At 40.6% G+C, this 20,477-nt stretch overlaps 1 protein-coding gene across 1 annotated transcript in view; it reads left to right on the top strand.

Moving 5' to 3' along the window:
- The window catches only part of PAPPA (pappalysin 1), a 245,699-nt gene that overhangs the window by 136,924 nt on the left and 88,298 nt on the right, over positions 1–20,477 (top strand). Inside the window, exon 10 of the mRNA XM_050759620.1 lies at positions 12,053–12,246. Within this exon, the coding sequence (XP_050615577.1) occupies positions 12,053–12,246 (194 nt within the window). The remainder of the gene's footprint in view (positions 1–12,052; positions 12,247–20,477) is intronic.

Raw genomic sequence — 20,477 nt, 5'->3', positions numbered from 1 at the left:
GTGACCGGATCTCAGCTCACTGCAAGCTCCGCTTTCCGGGTTTACGCCATTCTCCTGCCTCAGCCTCCTGAGTAGCTGGGACTACAGGCGCCCGCCACCTCGCCCGGCTAGTTTTTTGTATATTTTAGTAGAGACGGGGTTTCACCGTGTTAGCCAGGATGGTCTCCATCTCCTGACCTCGTGATCCGTCCGTCTCGGCCTCCCAAAGTGCTGGGATTACAGGCTTGAGCCACCGCGCCCGGCCAGCCAGGTAGTTTTCTTGATCCTAATGGAAAAGATGCACTTTGAAACATCTTCTATAAAACTTGTGTTGGTTGTATGGGAGCAGGGAACAATACTAAATAAATTTATTTTTTATTTTTTATTTTATTTTATTTATTTTAAATAAAATAAAAAATTATTTAAGATAGTGAATACTACTATAAAGGAAATAAAACAATATGGTATGCTAATTTGCACTGGGGATGGAGAATTAGAATGTGAGCTAACTGCTTGTTGTTTGAGAAAGTAATATTTGAAATGACTGCTAAATAATGAAGAGGTCATGAGATAAGCCAGGAAAGAGATATTCCAGAAAATGTGAACATCAAGTTCAGGTTCTTGGTTGCTTATTTAAGGAAGAGACACTTGTGTGGATAGATGTCTGTCTGTCTGGATGAATGAATGAATGAATGAATGAATGCATGCATGCATGCATGCATGAATGGAAGGTCATGAGCAAGGAGACAATAACAGGAGATGGAGGGATAAAGCAGGGGCTTGTAGGCCTGGATACAGACTTTGAACTCTTCCACATGAGATGATAAGCCATTGAGGAGTTTTAGATGAGGGGCATGGCGTGGTGCAGTTTATGTTTTTAGAAGAGCACTATAGCTATGTTCTGAAGGAGGGATAGCTGGGAAACAAATGGTTGAGAAAAGAGAAGCAGATAGGCTAGTTAAGTGAGAATTGCAGTAGTGATGTTGGCTTGAACTAGGGTGGTAGTGATAGAACAAAGTAGATCTATTTGAAATGTCCCAGGGAAAAGCAGCCTATGAGGTGTACTGATGGAGTTTGTGTGGTGTTAAAGGGTGAGCTGAAAAAAAACAGGACAGGTGACTGGGAAGGTTTCGGTTTGGTCATTGTTAAGCTATGGTGTTGTCATTTACTAAGGTGGAGAAAAAGGGAATGTGGGGAGAAATCAGGATGTTTGTTTGAGATACGTTTTTTGATGTCTTTTGATGATTTTTTGATGCCTTTAAATAGGTAGATATTTAGTAGGGATATAATTTTAGGCAGTTGGGATTCAGAGAAGAGGTCATATCTAAGGCTATAAATGTTTCAGTCATTGGCACATAGAGGTTTTAAAATTTTTATTTAGAAACTGAGACAGGATAAGAAACTGTAGGTAGAAAAGAAAAAGGGGTCCCCATCTAACCCTGAAGTCTGGCAACATTTCATGTAGAGTTAGGGAAGGAGAAGACCTCAAATGAGTCTGTGGGGGAGGAGCCCAGACGACTAGGATGACATGATGTCATGGAAGTCAAGAGAGAGAGGACTGCAAAAAGAAAGAAGGGGGCTACTTCTTTATATGCTTCAAGGCAGTCTAGCAAGATGAGGATTTTTACATTATGCTCAACTTTAGCAACTTTTAGGTTGATGGTGACCTTAATGAGATTAATTTTGGTGGAGTGGTGAGTATAGAAGCTAGACTGCAGCGAACCAATGGGTGAAGTGTAGGAGACAAAGTGGATAACACTGGTTTAGAAGACGCAATAAATTTTACTGTGAATCATAAAAAGAGAAATGTGGGGTAAGATAAATAGTATTTAGAAGATGTATAACAGAATGAAAGGAGATTTACATTTTTGTTAATTTAAAAACTTTGTATATTTCAAGAGTTTTTAAATTTTTAGATCTTTAGATGGGCTATATTCTATTTTGCTGATTTGGGAGACTAATGATGTAGGAAATAAAGGGAAATGGTTTGTGCCAAACAAGTAGTGATGTGGAAAAGTGAGAGATATCATAGAGCCGAAGTTGCTAGAATTAAATCTTAATGGAAGACTCAAAGGCAGGACCAGCCTTTCAGGCTAAGGAAGTAAGGGCAGATGCTCTGAGATGTGAGTTCTGGGAAAGAACTGGATGTATTTGATGGTGGAGGTGTGGTTGGAACTAAGAATGAGTATGAAAGTTGGAGCTAGAATACAAAAGGACTTGAAAGCTAGTTGGGGAAGTTAAAATTTTGTAGGAGTCTATTAAGTATTTCAAACAGGCTGGGCATGGTGGCTCACACCTGTAGTCCCAGCACTTTGGGAGGCCAAGGCAGGTGGATCACCTGAGGTCAGGAGTTCGAGACCAGCCTGACCAACATGGAGAAACCCTGTCTATTAAAAATACAAAAAAAAAATAGCAGGCTTGGTGGTGCATTCCTGTAATCCCAGCTACTCAGGAGGCTGAGGCAGGAGAATCAGTTGAACCCGCGGAGGTTGCGGTGAGCCAAGATTGCGCCATTGCACTTCAGCCTGGGCAACAAGAGCAAAACTCTGTCTCAAAAAAAAAAAAAAAGTATTTCAAACATGAAAATATTCATAGTTTAGATAAATCATTCATGGATTCATAAGCTGTTTTGTAAGAAGGTAAGGAAGATGCAAAACCAGTTTTGAGTGTGTAAGGGCTAAGTAGACAGAATATGAGGCTGTGCTACAGGTGCTTTCCTTGATGGGCCTGAGTGTAGAGTTAGTGTGATAATGTGACTACTTCCAGGGATGATCTTCTTTTCCAGTGCCTTCAGTTTGGTGGAGGATGCTTGATTCTCACAGTGAAACACAGGGAGGAATTTCTGGCCATATGAATATGTGGCCAACCTTTGAAGGAACCAGAAACCAACTTAAGCTCCTCAGATTCAGTAGACCTAATCAGCATCTGAAGCTTGTTAGCACATTCATCGTTCTTTAGGAGCCCTCACTACCCTGTCTTTTGTACTCTGAGCAAGCTGATCTGGATGAGGAGGTTAAGAACAAACCCTGGTTTGAATAGAATTAAATGAGGTCAGCAATGTGGGTTTGACACGAAGCCTTTGAAAGATAGGCTATATAAAGTCAAGATATTTCTGTCCCAGAGGACACATGTGCCAATATATAGCCACCTCCCAGCCCCACCCAAGCTTCCCCTTTGTAAACCTTCAGCAGGTAAGCACTCCTGCTCCCCCTGTTCCAAGAAACTAATGTTTAAGTACAAAGATCGCGCTTGTTGTGTGCGGGGGTTTTTCTTTTTGTTGCTGTTTGGAAGAATTGTGATGTGGCATAAAGACTGTTGTTATTGAACCCATTTCTAAATAAACAGCTGAACTTAAAATATTCTACTTTTTTTCTGGCCTTTAAAGGCCTTTTTGAGAAGTAATCGTTGGACTAAAAGAGAATATCATAATGTCAATCACTGTTTTATTATCTAGAAATAGAAATAGACACTAATTTCTCAAAAGCTGTCCTATCTTTATTTGCAGGAAATTTAGAAAGACAGGTAAATCCACTCATCCTTTGGAAGGAGGTTCATTTCAGAAGAGTGCACTTTCAAACTCTTTGCTTTCTCCTTAAGCTCTAAATTAGTGACTAAGAACCCTCATCTCCCCATCTACAGGTGGTTTTGTGTATGTTTGGTTTTCTTTTTGGCTCATCAATGGGCTGGAAGATTAGTAACCTCAATAGCTTCCCAGACTAGTTATATTTAGCCTATACCAGTGAATGTTACAAAAAGTGAAATCAGAGATTTCCAAAAGTAATATTGAGACTCACTTAAGGGTAACCAACTATTTTGCTCCCAGAATTATATATTGAAAATTGGGCCAGGCATGGTGGCTCATGCCTCTAATCCCAGCATTTTGGGAGGCTGAGAGGGGTGGATCACCTGAGGTCAGGAGTTCAAGACCAGCCTGACCAACATGGTGAAACCATGTTTCTACTAAAAGTACAAAAATTAGCCAGACGTGGTGGCGGGTGCATGTAATCCCAGCTACTCAGGAGGCTGAGACAGGAGAAATGCTAGAAGCCGGGAGGAAGAGGTTGCAGTGAGCCGAGATCATGCCATTGTATTCCAGCCTGGGAGACAGAGCGAGACTGAAGAAAGAGAGAAAGAGAGCGAGAGAAAGAAAGAAAAGAAATTGGGTCTGATGAGGTGGCATGGTGCAGTGAATTACAAATTGTAACACAAATTTATATTTGACATGTATTATAAATTCAAGATCCATCAGTCTAGTCTTATCTGTACTGGAAATTCTCTCTAACAGCTTCAGAAAATCACTTCAACCTTATGAACCTCAGCTTTCCCATAAGTAAAATGAAATAATTGCTTTCAACTTCATGATCATCATCATCATCGGCCACTTATTGACCACCTGTTACGTACTAAGGACTTTACTTGCATTTACTACTAGTTGTGAGTTCACAAAAGAAGAAGTGGTGGCTATTTTATTTATTACTCTGTGCTTATAGTTTATCATTGTACCTGGCCTATAGAAACAACTAAGTACATATTTTTGGTTGTTATATACTTGCCTTTAATATTCAGTGACTTGAGCTTCATAAACATTCAATCCTTCAACCATTATTCAGATGAGGAAACCAAGGCTTAGCAATTCTATGCAATTTGTTCAAATAAGTAGAAACTGGCATGTGTGCTAAGAAAAATCAATTATAACACCTCATTGCCTCTAACAGTGTAAAAGTTATGAGTACAAAATAACTTTCTCATTTAGAAAAATTTTCAAAGTCTCCTGATTCCTAAGGGATAATTTCAATTTCTTTAACATGGCATCGCAATCCTTTTTGTATCTAGCTTCAGATCAGTTTCTCAATGTATTAGTTCCAGGTTTTACTGCATTCCCTTACTAAGTATTGGTCAAAGTTTATCCTTTACTCAGACCTCTCTCTTTGCATGCTCAAATTATTTATATCCTCTATGATGTTTCCCTCAAATTATTTTGTCAAGGAAACCTTCTCTCATTTTCCCAAGAAGTACTGATAGGAGAAAGTCCTGTCCTGATTCATCAATGTATTTCCAGCACCAGCATGACAACAAGTAGATGTTAGTATATTGATTAAATGAATTTATAACCTTCTCCAGTTCTCATCTAATGATTAGGAGATATTTTAGCTGGGTATTGCAATAGCCCTCACTCCTAAAATCTCCAGAAAGCTTTGGTAGCTGTTATGTGTTGCTCACTCATTGCTGAAATAATAAAAAAATGAATGACTGGGTTCTTAGTGTTAGCTGGGCATCTCAGAAATATTTGAGAAGCAATCCCTTGGGGTTTAATTTTGAAAACTGCAATCCCAAGGTTTGAGAAAATTTTATAGTGAAGCTGATGAATCTTTTAGGAAAAGTATGACATACCCTATAAGAAGGTGCCTCTGTTTTGATGAAATCTGGTTTGTAGTACTATCATGGTATGGTTGGTAATAGCATTACAAAAAAGTACACAAACACCTAATTAGTTTAGACTATGTATAATTTGGTAACAAATGAACCCTAAGATAAATCCATTGTTAGCTTTCATTTATCGTTCATCCAGTCATATATTCCTCAATCACTGGCTTGGTGTCCCCTTTACTCTGAGCACTGTTATGGGTTGGAAATACTACTGTGAAGGACTCCACAATTCTGTTCGCAGAGATCTTGTCTGCCTGATAAGGAAACAGACCCACAGATAGATAGTAAGGAAACTGTATTGGAAGAAATCTGGGAACTGTGAGAACACAGGAATGACACTCAGCGAGGGTGGGAGTCAGGAAAAAGGGATGAAGAATAGAGAAGACTTGCAAAAGAGATACTCTAGATGAACCTTGAAGAACCAGTGGGAGTTAGCAAAGTGAAAAATGGAAAGCACATTTCAGGCAGAGAAAAATAACCTTTGTAAGGGCATGGAGAAATGAAACAGAATTGTTGGTGTAGAATGTTTATGAAGAGGTCAGTTTGTGGATGATCTTGTATGCCAAGCTAAGGAAAATGATCTTTTTAAAAATTATTTTTATTTATTTTTATTTATTTATTTATTTTGAGACGGAGTCTTGCTCTGTCGCGCAGGCTGGAGTGCAGTGGCGTGATGTCAACTCACCGCAACCACCGCCTACCGTATTCAACCGATTCTCTTGCCTCAGCCTCCCACGTAGCTGGGATTACAGGCACACACCACCATGCCTGGCTAATTTTTGTATTTTTTGTAGACACAGGGTTTCACCATGTTAGCCAGGCTGGTCTCTAATTCCTGACCTCAGATGATCCGCCCACCTCAGCCTACCAAAGTGCTGGGATTACAGGCACGAGCCACCATGGCCGGTGGAAAATGATTCTCTGTAAGTAGTGAGGATCTATCAAAGGAGGAGCATGGTAAGATTCATATGTCAGGTAGAAGAGTTATAGCCAAAATACCTTAAATTATCCCACTATCTTGGAGAATATATATTATCTCAGGCCTTGTTTGAAGAACACATTGGCTTCAGTTAGCTTTTACAGTGACCAATAACTTATGACTATCTGTTCAACATTTTGAAACTGATGAGAGTCAATGTGAAGGCAAGTTTCTTTGTGAAAATTATCCCTGATATCTTGTACTGAGAAGACACGAATAATTTAATAAACATTCAATCCTCCAATATAAATAAAAATAGGGTTAGATTATGTTCTCTATAAGGGTAAGATCTAGTCTCTAAAATGACTTAATTTCCTTAGCAAAAAACCTCTCAGAATGACAGAAATTGGGGTTAGATTTTAGTTCTTCTAAAGGCTAATTTCTTCCTGATTATGTTTAAGACCACAATAAATTTGTCTGCTAGGTCAGCAGAACCTGAGAATGGTTCCTCCCTTCTCCAGCTCTGACTTCTTTAGCCTCTTTAGTTATTTTTGTCACGTATTCACCTGAGTGATTCCAGTGATGTCATAAATTCCCAAAGTTTCTAATCCAGCTAAGTTAATTATTGTCCACCAGTTGTATTGAAATCATTCCAGTATAAGTCAGTATATATTTTCTTTAGGTTGTTACCTTTTTCTTTTGTTCGTTTACTTGCTTCCTTGACATTTATATTGAAAATAGCTCATGCATCCTCTTTGATCATTTCTATCCTTCAAGATGCCTTAGGGTCTGGGGCTGGGTAGAGAAAAGTAGAATCTCTAATTAAGCAGACTTCTTCTCCAACTCCAACCTCATTAGCATCATTATTAAGAATAGACCCTTTGTCTTTAAGACCAGTATTATTTTTCCATCTCAGTCTGTTATGCTATTTGATCATCCTCAGAACCTTGTTGAGAAAGTCTAAAATGTAATTTTGTTTTCATTTTATATATGGGGAAACTGAGGCATAGGGAGGTGAAATACCGTGTCCAAGATTAACCAATAATCAGAGATAGATCAGGAGCTTGAATCCAGGGTTTCTGACTTCAAGGATAAGAACTCTTAACAATAGCGCTAACCTGAGCCTTTGCTTATACTTCAAGGTAAACTAATCTCATTTTCCTAAGATTTGGTCTTCCAAGCTTTCAAATGAGAATAACAATCTCTGTGTATCTTAAATAGTGTCCTGCAGACGTGCCTCAGAAACTCAGGGACATGGCATTTCACCTTGATGCCCCAGACAAATGAAAATAAAAGTCAACTGGTGGCAGTATCATCTATGTCTGTTCACTTACAGAAAGTCCATCTGCCTCAGGCTTTTGAAGCTGAACTCTTTTCTTCCAAAAGGAAAAGAAAGTTTCTGGCATATGAAATCTCAACTGGGGAAGACAGACTTTGCTAATGGCACCCCACCCACATCAAGTCTCCTAGCTGGATAGAGCAGATTTCTAAATGTGTCACCACACGAAAGGGAATGAACCTGAAGTGAGGAATTCCCTGATGTGAGGGGAAGATGGCGTGGGATGGAGAAATCAGAGTGCCCAGTGCAATCCCACTATCAGCTAGTCACCACCTGGCTTACAGCTCCATTTCCTTCTCCCTAAGGCGCAGTCTAAAGAAAACAGTCAAAGAGTGCAGAGTTTAAACTATATTTGGATGAGAGTATATACATCGGGGATGCCACATTTTGGTCATTTATTCGTTCATTCAACAAATATTTATTGAAAGTGTATTATGTTTTCAGAATGTATATGTGTATAAAAGTGTGTGCATGTGCACATGCATGTGTATGTCTGTGTATAATTTTCATAGTACCCCTCACAATGAAATGTACTGTATTATTATCAATGCCACCTAGCTACTACATGGAAGTTATTTGACCTTGGTATTGACTTCAGACTCTTTTCACTACAACCTGCTTAGTATCAAGCAGAAAGTATTTAAGGAGCACCAAGTAAATTGATGTAATGAAAACAAGACCAGTTTGTTTTAATGTTTTGTTGTTGCTGTCTTTGTTTTTTCTGGCTGCACATTTGTATTCCATTCCTCACTCTGTTCTCTTCTGTGCTTGGGGCAAAGGGAGTAGAGAGGGAGAGAGAATTCCCCAGACACGGGCTGGCAGATGTAGCTCAAGGGCCCCCGGGACACTAGTAGCAACAGAAACTGAATAGCTGTGTCCAAGGATGTTATTTTAAAAAGGGACTCACAATAGCTTTGTCAGCAGAATCTTGGAAAGAAACTGCACCTTCTCTCTTTCTTTCTCTCTCTCTCCCTTGTTTTCTTTTTAACTCCATCTTTGTTTTCTGTCTTTTAACTCTTCCTCTACCTCTCCATATATAATCTGTCTACTTATCGACCTGCCTACATACCTGTTTACCTACCTATGTCTGTTTCTACCTTTCCTCCATCCTCAGGTTCTGCTGACCTAGCAGACAAATTTATTGTGGTCTTAAACATAATCAGGAAGAAATTAGCCTTTAGAAGAACTAACCCCAATTTCTGTCATTCTGAGAGGTTTTTTGCTAAGGAAATTAAGTCATTTTAGAGACTAGATCTTACCCTTATAGAGAATATGATCTAACCCTATTTTTATTTATATTGGAGGAAAAGATAGTGATACCAAGAGTTAGGCACCCCTATGATCTTATTTCCAAGAGGCTGTTTTCGTCATTCTGTAGCTATGGCATGTAGGGGGAGGATTTCTCTGCTAGGTATAAAAAGGCCAGTCTTCTACTTCTTGCTCTGCTACCACCTGTCTCTGTGACCTGGAAGCAGATGCCTTCCTCCTCGAGCTCACAGTTTTCCATTAGATAAAATGGATGAAGGGGCCAGCATTGTACCCACAGTCATCTGAAATCACTGCAACAATGCTGGGTAAACATCATTACCTCCATTTTTTTTCAGATGATGAAAATGAAGTTCAGAGAGGTTAGGTTATTTTATTTATGTCATCTTTGTAGTGCTTATAGGAAGCAGAATTCAGATTTGTACCTACTTCTGCCTGATGTGAAGTTCTCTGTATTGAGTTTCTGAAGAGTGTACTCTGGATTTATGGCTGGTCACTCTTGGATTGGGCCTAGGTTATATGGTATATAGAGAGGCCACATTCACAAGAGGTTGGAGCTACTGAGAAGTGCTGAGCCTATATTCTTTCTAGGGTTGAACTGCCATGAATGCTACTGGTCACTTATAACGAATTGATTTATTCTGTTTCTTTTACTCGTTCTTTCTTTCTTTTTCTTTTTTATTTTTTGTTTGTTTGTTTGAGACAGGGTCTTTCTCTGTCACCCAGGCTGGAGTGCAGTGGTGTGATCACTGTTCACTGCTGCCCTGATCTACTGGGCTCAATAAATCCTCTCACCTCAGCCTCCTGAGTAGTTGAAACTACAGGTGTGCACCACTGTGCCCAGCTAACTTTTGTATGTTTTGGAGAGACGGTATCATCATGTTGCTCAGGCTCATCAGATTGTTCAAGCAATCTACCTGTCTTGGCTCTCCCCAAAATGCTGGGATTACAGGCATGAGCCACTGTGCCCAGCCCTATTTGGGCTCCTTTGATAGTATTTCACTAGGTAAACTGTCACCAGAAATAAACAAGGGATTTTGCAGCTTGGAAGAAGTTCAGCATTCTGCTGCCCCTGAATCCAATGACTTCTTTTCAGATACTCAAGGTCATAGAAATCTGTCTTGTTTCTCCTTGGTGGGGGCTCTTTCTAGCTAGGGGAAAGTTGCTTGAAAGTGTTTCAAGTGAGCACTGATTTCACAAGCTGATTTAATTCCTCCATTAGAAGAAAATCGACCCCTTAAAAGAAGAGTATTTTTTTCTCTCTCTCTCTCAGTGATTATTGTAGGATGTACAAAGCACATTTATGTTCATTTCCTATTAGAGTTCTGTGGTTATCCTGAGAGATTATCCTGGTTGGGACTATAATTTCTACATTATAGATTGGGGACAGGGGGCAGAGGCCAAGAAGTAAGTGAAGCCAGTTGTGCAAAGTTACACAGCTAATATAAGGGACAGAAACCAAACCCTGGTGTTTGGCCCTAAATTCAGTGCCCTCTCCAGAGCTCCACTCTATTATTTTGTGAAGAATGTTCTAAATCAAGCAGAAGCCTTAGGGTGACCATATATCCTGATTTGTCTGAGAGATTCAGATTTTCCCAGGATGTGTTCCTTTTGTTTGGACATAATTTTTAATAGCACCACTATCATTTTCAAAGTGCTCCAGTTTGGATGATAAATTATATAGTAACCCTAAGACACTGGCTAGCAACTATATTTCAAGTAGCTCAGAATCTTTCAGAAGTCCTGCAACATGTAGACTTAATAGCAGCACAGTGTGATAAGTGTTAAGATAGAAATCTTTATAAAATAGGCACCCACACAGGAGGTGGTATTTAGCTTTGCCTAGAAAAGTTGGGAAAATAGCACAGAAGAGCTGGTGCTAGAATTAGTAAAAAGGTGGACAAGGTGATCTCTTTTGGATGGCCACATTGAGGTTTTTCCTTGTATTGTTCTGTGTTGAAATATCAAGAAACATGCATAGGTCATACCTACTTAGAAGGCATCCTACTGCTCGCTTTGTGCTTCTGTTATCCTTGTCCTTGCAGCTAAGTGAGAATCATTGCAACCGGCTACAGCTTTAAATCATTCCAAACAGAAGCCCTTGCTGTGGTTTAGATGACATGGGAGCTTGAGAATTCACTTGGTCTTTAACTGAAACTCCTAGGGTATCTGACCAGCCCTTGGAAGCCTATAGCATTAGACAGGAAGGGTTCTTGGCATCTCAATAGTGTAACCTCTTTCTCTGCTCTGATGGTTGAGCCCAGTGAGGCAAGGAGACTTGTTCAAATTAACAGAGCAATTTGGTTTCAGATCTGGAATTGAAGCAAGTGTCCCTTGTAAATCAGTTCATGTTTTAATGCAAAACTGAAATCCTCTTTGGAGTTAAATAACCCCCAGTTTGCATCTGTGAAATTCTGTTGTGTCAACTGCACTCAGAACTTGGAAAGTGAATGCCTGAGTTGGAGACCCAGATCAGGCATTAACATACTGTGTGATATTGGGCAAGTTATTAAAGATGTATGGAATCTCAGTTTCCTCATCTGAAAGAATGATATCTTCCTCACAAAGTTTTTATGAGGAATATTTGGAGTAATGAAAGTGAAAGTGTTTGTGAACTTTTTATTACAGCGTAGACACACAACACGAGGTCTACCTTCTTTACATATTTTAAATGTACAGTCCAATATCGTTAACTATAAGCACACTATTTTACAGCAGATTCCTATAACTTTTTCATGTTGTGCAACTGAAACCATATACTCACTGAAAAGCAACTCTCCATTTCCTCCCCCTCCAAGACCCTGGAAACCACCATTTTACTTTCTACTTCTATGAGCTTCCCTACTTTAGATGCCACTTATACGTGGAATCATGCAGTATTTGTCCTTCTGCGACTGGATTATTTCCGTTAGCATGGTGACCTCAAGCTTCATCCATGTTGTTGCAGATGACAGATTTTCCCTCTTTTTTTAAAGACTGACTAATAGTCCATCGTGACTAATGATGATGGGCTTGACAGTGCCAATGGTTTTGGTGGTCTGATTCTACAGCTGCTGATGATAGCTGAGGCCAAAGAACAAATATTTATTTATTCTCTCCCTTTCTATGTCAATCTTCTGCAGATGAACCCAGCCGGTGCTATTTCCATGATGGTGATGGGGTATGTGAGGAGTTTGAACAAAAAACCAGCATTAAGGACTGTGGTGTCTACACGCCCCAGGGATTCCTGGATCAATGGGCATCCAATGCTTCAGTATCTCATCAAGACCAGCAGTGCCCAGGCTGGGTCATCATCGGACAGCCAGCAGCATCCCAGGTAAGATCCTAACCATGTGTGACATTTCCTGCAGACATTCAAAATCTCCGCTATGCCCCACAAGGCTACTCACCTCTAAGGCAGTGTCATTGGATGTGGCCACTGGAGCATATCTTTATTAAATGTACTGTTAGGGCTTCATGAATACCATTTGTAAAGGATTTGATCTGGAATTGTTAGGGCAGGGAACATTGTATGATGGGGTAATGACTTTCCTCCTATTTCCTTGCCTGTGATAACTAATATTTGGAGAAAGAACTCCATTTTGCATATACCATGTGTTTCAATGAGGTAAGAATGAATTTATATTAGAAGTCCCACTTTTTAGGGGGTGCCAACTGTGTACTCCCTGATTTAACAGTAATTCTACAGTAATTTGCTATGTGGCCTTAGACTAGTTCCCCCACCTCTCTGGGCCCTATTTTTCTCCCTCATCCTTAAAATACAGAGTAGTTGAGCTTGTTGATCTCCAAGGGCCTTCCCAATTCTAAGAAGCTGTGACTCATGCCTCAGTCCCCTAATGCACTATTTATGTGCCACAGTTCTTCTCCCGGGGACTGACAGCTTAGTCCAGGGAGTGAGAGTTTTGGGGCCACCAGTGCTTATATGATTCTAGAGATGGCCATGCTGTCCCGAGGGCCCCCTTTCCAATTATCCTGCCAAGGAAGCACCTGCCTTCCCCAAGACTCACATTTCTCAGGGGCATGACTCAGCGCTTCTGGTTGCCTGGCCTAGTGGCCTTTCAGAGACCAGCTTGCCTCCTGGCCTTGCAGATGAGCTGCTACTCCCAGACATTCCTTTCTAATACTGCTTTCTTGATTTAGGTTCAGTGGGGTAGGCCTGGCTTCTAGATGAAAGAAAGATATGACCTTCCTCTGGGGTCCAGTGAAGAATCACTGGGTGAGGTACAGAGTAGGACTACCTCATTTTTAGTTGTTGCATGTATTTGATTATTTCTTCATTCATTTTTTGTTTATGTTTACATTACTAAAGCCTTTATTCATTTGCATTTATTTTTGAATGCCCTCAGGAGAGTGGAAACAAATGGTAACATGGCATTTCCTGATGCTTAATATGTATAGTGCCAGCCTGCTGAATGAATGAATCAGTGCATGGATAGATGAATGGCTAGGGTTCATCCTCCCAGTGTGCCACCTCTGTGCTTGGTGGAATCATCTGTGTGGTTGCATTTATCATACTGAACTCTGAGGTATCTGTTTGTCTGTCTGGCTCCCCCATTAGGCTGCTGGTTCTTTGAGAACAAGTTTCAGTTTATTCATCTTTGTCCCCTCATCTTCAAGCACAGGCTAGATAGGCGCCCAGCAAATGTGTGTTTAATTGACTGTAGATACACACACATACACACACATACATCCCATTGCCACATGCAAATGAACGACACTGACAGAAAACACTCAAACATTGCCTCTCTATCACATAGAATGTCCTGCTTCAGAAACAACAGGGCTGGGGCCAGCAAAAGAAACAGGAATTCCAAATTCAACACTAGCATCCAGTTCTTAGAAATGTTTTAAAAACAACCTTCAACCAAGAGAATTATTAACACACTCAGAACCTCCCATGAGCAAGAGTTGAGGTAGCAGCTGTGCTTAAAAATCACCCAAAGGTTATTGCGACTAATGTGAGAAAAGGAGAGAAAAAATTTTCCAGTCTTAGCATTTGAAAAGAAGCTTCATGGGGCAATTATTCCAATCTTGTAAGGAGGGGCTGTCAGGAATTACTGGTGATTATCTCTTCCTAAACAAAAATCCAATTTAAAAAATCATTATAAATACTAGCTCTTCGATCTACAAAGAGGAGATGAGGAAACAAAATCATCCTATTGAATTATTCATTGTAACCAATTTTATTTTAATGAAATCGACTAGGTTCCATTACTCTGGGCTTGGACATAATCTTTGTTATAAGGAGATTTCAGCTGTAACTAAATTTGCCATAATGAGATCAGCTCACTGGAGAATACAGGGTCAGGGGAGGGAATATGTGTGCAGGCTGGGTGCAGGGCCAGGCTGAGGGCAGCGGAACAAAAGTCTTCTGAATTCCTCATCTGAAAGCAAGTACCTAGAAGTCATTCGCACACACACACACCCTAACACCACCACACACAGGGGCACAGGCACACGCATACACATGTACATGGGCACACAGTCACACACACACAGACACACACACACACACACAGAGCCTGCATAATTAGAGGTAAGGGCTATTCCTGAAGTGCAAACGTACCTTCCTTCCAACAACAGAGAATGAGGAGGAAATATAATTGTGCCCTTCATTACCTTGTACAGTGATTAGAAGAGATTGGTGGTTAATTTTCACCCTGTCAGGGCTTCCAGTGAAGATGTTGATAGCTTGAGAGGAGGAGCTGGGAGGCTCTTAGAAGTCGGGCTTAGGAAAAAGATGGGAATTGTATCATGTGCTTCTCACTTCCCCCCAGATGCTCATACTCTCCCTCTTCTCTCTCCCTCTCTGTCTCTCTCACACACACACACAGACACACACACACAAACATACATACACAAATTTACACACAAAAAGGCCCTGTAGGAGCATGGGAATACCAAAGCAGATAGAAGAGAATAGCAGGAAGGAAATAGTAGTTATCAAGGTCCACCAGGCACTGGACACATGTATGCACATTACAGCCAATCTCCTTGTCATTCTTCGAGGTAGGAATTGTTGTCTACCTTGGAGAAACTGAGGAACACAGCGGCTTCACTATAAGTTACATAATCCATAAGGGAAGAATCTAGGATTAGAAGAATCTCATGGAAGATGAATGACAGTGGGCCCTTGGGAACATGAGGTCACATTCAAAAGTTGGAAGTGGCTGGATTCCTGGAAAACTTCACTGCAAAACAAGCAGAAAGACTCCTAGATGGATAGATCTCAGCGTTGAGTGTCACTCTGCAGACCTCATGAGGTACTTCAGTTCTCCTTGAGCAAACTTATAGTCACTGCCTCTACCTTCAAACTCAGGTTGTTCCCATTCCCTGACGAGGTGGCCGTGTTCCATGATGCCCTGGAGTTCCTTAGGACACTCCATTAACTTAGGGAATGATGAAATAACCTAGTCGTTCCCATTTCCTCTTTACAATTCAGTTTGGTCCCACTTTCTATTTTTCCCTGATGCAATAAAAATGATAAACGCAGATGTTTATTGGAGTTATGTGCCTAGTTCTGTGCTAGAGCCTGTTGAAGATACCAAAGAACTGAAATACCCAGCCTCTGACCTAGTCACTGTACAAGAGTTAGGAGTGAGAATTCTATCAAAGGCACATTCTTATCACAATAAGTCTGCAGGATCTCTATGACTACTACAAAGAAACAGCATGCATTGTACTATATGGCTTGAGAATATTGAATAAAACTTCAGTTTTGATGTTGTAAAAGTCTGCCATATCTAATGGTTTCCAGTGTTTCTCGTTCATTCTTTTCAAACAAGATTCCCAAATTTGGTTAAGGCAAAGCTAACCCTGAACATTGAGTCTCATATCCAAACCTTATCAGAAGTATCAAAACTTCCTGGTTGTGCAAATTGGGTTGAATATCCTATAATAAGAGACATTCTTTGGATATTTTGGCCATGCACCTTCTTGGCCCAGCTGGAATTAAGAAGTTCCTGAGACAGAAAAAAAATGGAAATTAACCGAAAAAATCAAGTTCTCTCTCTTCTGGGAACTTTAGAACCTGGTTTGGTTTAAGTGCTTGCAAAGATCTCTTATTGTTCTTATTTTGTCTCCATGTTTCACATTTCTCTAATGCTTTACACAAAAGGCTGCCAAAATGAGATGTTGATATTCCTTCCTTTTACCCCTACCCCCAGCATTTCTACCAAAGTCTGTTTCCTCCTATCCAAATATTTCCTCCTTTGCAGCGGCCTGAGTAGGAAATGGAAATATTAAGACTATCTGGAATTTACAGTGCTCTCTTAAGGGATTACAGACCTTCAGTCAACCAACCAATTTATTTGGTTAATCCTTTGAGGGTAAAACTTAGACTAAGCATTTTGAGGGCAGTAGTTTGAGGGCCAAAGTAAAGAAAACTTTTCAAAGAATGAGAACTATCCACAGTGGGATGGAGTGCCTTGTGATATAAGAAGTTCCCCATTATAAGACATTCAGTCTGGGCAGCTGACTGAACAGAAGATTCCTTTACTAGAAGGCAGGTGAGACCTAGGTATGCCTCTTTTCTTTGTAATTTATTCTCTGACTTTATGTCCCATTAACCCACAATTGGGTATATTAGTCCTTGACCACTTCATTTTGAGTTGCTATTATTATTCCTTGGCCCATTCATAATACTTCATGCCTCTACTAGAATACAAACCAGGCTGGGCACAGTGGCTCACGCCTGTAATCCCAGTGCTTTGGGAGGCTGAGGCTGGCAGATCACCTGAGGTCAGGAGTTTGAGGCCAGCCAACACGGTGAGACCTCATCTCTACTAAAAACACAAAATTTAGTCGGTTGTGGTGGCAGGCACCTGTAATCCCAGCTGCTTGGGAAGCTGAGGCAGGAGAATTGCTTGAACCTGGGAGGTGGAGATTGCAGTGAGCTGAGACAGTGCCATTGCATTCCAGCCTAGGTGACAAGAGGGAAATTCCATCTCAAAATCAATCAATCAATCAATCAATCAATAAAATGCAAACCATACTACGCCTTGCGAGATAACAATTTATGTATTAATTTATTTATTCACTTGATTGAACAGAAATATGTTTGAGTCCTGCACTAATGAATGTGAGAGAGAGCACGTCCGTTAATGAGGTGAAGTAGAAATCATGCAGATCTGGCTCTGCTCTCTTAAATTCCGTTCTGACATGGAAACCTTGAGTAAGTTACTCTTCTGAGAATCTTAGTGTCCTATAGAAAATGAGAATGATAACATCTACCTGGTAGAAATTAAGATGAATGATATCTACCTGGTAGAAATGAAGGATGCAGAGAAAACACTCTGGGCTCGGTTTGTTCACTTGATGGGAAGTACAAATGTTAATTCCCTGTCTTATTCGTGTCAGGTTTCCTTCTTTGCACTCCCCCCAAAGCTGGCTGTAGGGACCCACACAGAACAGAAGCTCAGTCAAGATTTTGTTGAATTAAACATTGTTGCATCAGCAAATGTTTGCTACATACTCAGAACTGCAGCAGGCACTTTGAGAAGGTTCAAAGAAGTACTGGTTCTTTTTCTGCCTTCATAAAGCTTACCATGTCATCAGAAGGGTGTTTTCAACTAGAAATAGTAGCCAAAGACCCAAGAGTGTAAGATTTAGAGGGAGTTTCCCCGAGGAAGAAACCACACTGCTATCAGCTTACTCAGCCGGTAGGGATTAGAGCCAGTGTGTAAGACAGAAAAGTCCTTTGCCCACTTTCAGAAGATCCTAAACAAATTATAAAAATAGCATTTGTCAACTTCTTCCAGGCTTTCCACCAAATTTCATGAATCCTACTAAAGCTACTACAGAAGTAGGAATCACTGTTCTCACTTTACAGATTAGGACACAAAGCCTCAGAGAGCAGAGTAACTTGCTTCAGGGCTCAACTCTATAAGGGGCAGGACCAAGATGCAGGCCACTGTGTTCATAATACAGCTACAGGACCAGACAGCTCAAGCCTGCTCCAATGACTGACACATGAGAATAAGCTAGAAGAGCTAGTGTCTTTTGCATCTTTTAATATGTGGTATGCATTAAGACCTACCGGGAAAGTGGGCATTCCCTCTCTCCAGTGCCCAAAATACTGCCCTATAATTTTTGCCTACTGCTTAGATCTCCAGGTTTTGGCACCCATTCTTTCACCCATTGCCCTTTCCAGAGAGTTTTCTAAAATGTGTGTATGGAAATAAGAGAGACACATAAGTGTTTTTAGTTGCCAACCCTTGCATGTAAAAATAATTTCTTAAATTTTGGAATGTCTGCCTAATTATAGCAGGAATATGGGGAGAAAAAAATAATAAATGCACAAATAGGAAGAAGAAACACAAAGAGGAAGAAGAAATTTCGTTCAATTTACAAGCTATGTGCTATACATAGGAAACCTTAAAATGTCAGTGAAAGAAAAGTGTAAAATGTGCATATTTTCTTTCTTTTTTTCTTTCTCTTCTTTCTTTCTTTCTTTCTTTCTTTTTTTTTTTTTTTTTTTTTTTTTTTGGCAAAGTCTCACTCTATCCTCCAGGACAGATGGTGTAGTCTCAGCTCACTCCAGCCTCCACCTCCCAGGTTCAAGTGATCCTCCTGCCTCAGCCTCCCAAGTAGCTGGGATTACAAGCCTATGCTGCTATGCCCAGCTAATTTTTGTATTTTTAGTAGAGATGGGGTTTCACCATGTTGGTCAGGCTGGTCTCAAACTTCTAACCTCAAATGATCCATCTTCCTCAGCCTCCCAATGTGCTGGGATTACAGGTGTGGCCACTGCGCCCAGCCAGATGTGCATATTTTTTGATGGCTGCCAAGTCTGAGGCAGGAGTGGAGAAACCATTCATCTGTGTCTTCCTCATCCTTGTCTCCAGAGCAAGGGACTAGATACCCACTAGGGTATTGTATGGATACAAGGATAAGAAATCTTTCCACGTATACTTACGATGCAGTGTACAAAGTGCTCAGAGAGACGGACCCACAGGAGACAGGGAGAAGTGATTTTTGAGTTTCAACTAAAAGGATAAGCTGGAGGACAGGAGAGGGAGGAAAGAATCGCATGATGGGGGCTGAGAGGGGCATATCCAAAAGAAGGTAAATAATAAATGAAGGGGAAGTCAAGAGAGATGAGCTAGGAAATATGGTTAGGAAAATCCTGCCAATGCTTGGAACTTGACATTATCCTGAGGGCAGTGGGGAGTTTTTCTGAGTTTTTCAGCAGGAGACTAACATGGTTGGTCCATTGAAAGAAGAACATTGACAACTGTTGAACACTTCTTACATGCCAGGCCCTGTATTATTTTGCATAGATTTCAGAACAACCCTGCTGAGAATTCTTAATATTCCTCTCTCAAAATGAAGAAACTGAGTCTCAGGGAGATGAATCACCCCACCCATGGCACTCTTTCTTCTATTTTCTTTTGTTATACCAGGATACTGGTATTGCATTAAAACAGCCTCACTTGGAAATTCTGCATTTATAAGCAATTCCGCAATGCTATTTAGAGTGTGCTATTTGCAAAGGGCAGGAAGAAATCCTGTACTCTATATACCCAGTGCTGAAGTCACTTCTAAGGGGCTCTCTGTCCCTTTCTTGCCTGCCCTGCCTGCTATGGACTTCACCAAAGCACTCATCTCCTCTCATTAGTGAAATGAGAGAACCTTTGCCGATGGTGGTGGAAGGAGGAAAGGCGAAGGGAACATGCTGAAATTTCAGAGACAATTCCAAGCAGTTTTCCCAAATACCCAAGGGATCTGCTTTCTCCTGGTGGTTTCTGAATAATTTTTCAAGAGCACGTGTGCAAGTCATCTAAGGAGACAGAACAGAAAGTACCATGGTCTAGTTCAGCCTGTCCCATGGTGTGGGGCACCCAAAAATCCCTCCAGGAAAGTAAAAATCAGAGCCTGCCTCAGAAGGGAGCCCACTAAGTTGGTCACTATAACCACCCCCAAAACTTGTCATGAAAACCTTGGGCTGTGGAAGACTTTAAATCTACTGAATCTTATGGGGCCTCAGCAAAGAGATCTACTAGATTCTGCTCCTGGCTGTCTCTTCTATTCATCCTTTGGTCATTTACCCTTTCAATATCTGTTGAAATCTACAAAAATCTAGACACTCTGATTGGCCCTAGGATTTGGACTGAAAAACTCTGAGTGACTGGAGCTTTATAAAAAATGAGATCTGGGGATCAGATCTGGGGATCAGATCAACCTGATTTTCACTTACTAGCTGTGAGACTGTCAGCAAGTCAGATCTCTTTGCCCCCAACCCAGTTTTTTTATCTGTAAAATAGGATTAGTAACATCTCCATGGCAGTTGCTTGTCAAGGATGAAACAGAAATGCAGTTTTCCTTCTGGTAGCAACCAGCAAAGTTTTAAAGAAACATTTCTGTCTGCCTGTGAAGTTTTGGCAACTGAGGAACAAATCCAATTAGGGACAACATGTGGACTTTTTTTCTAACAGAATAGTATTTGGGGCATAGAAATTTAAGCAGAGAGAGACTTTGAGAGTCTCTTGGTCTTACTTCACTTAATAAAGACTTGATTTTGATTAAACAAATTCCCTGAACCTCTCA

This window comes from Macaca thibetana, chromosome 15 (genome assembly GCF_024542745.1).
Source record: "Macaca thibetana thibetana isolate TM-01 chromosome 15, ASM2454274v1, whole genome shotgun sequence".
NCBI lineage: Eukaryota > Metazoa > Chordata > Mammalia > Primates > Cercopithecidae > Macaca > Macaca thibetana.
The sequence above is the reverse complement of the archived record's forward strand: the minus strand, read 5'-3'. Positions and strand labels throughout refer to the sequence as shown.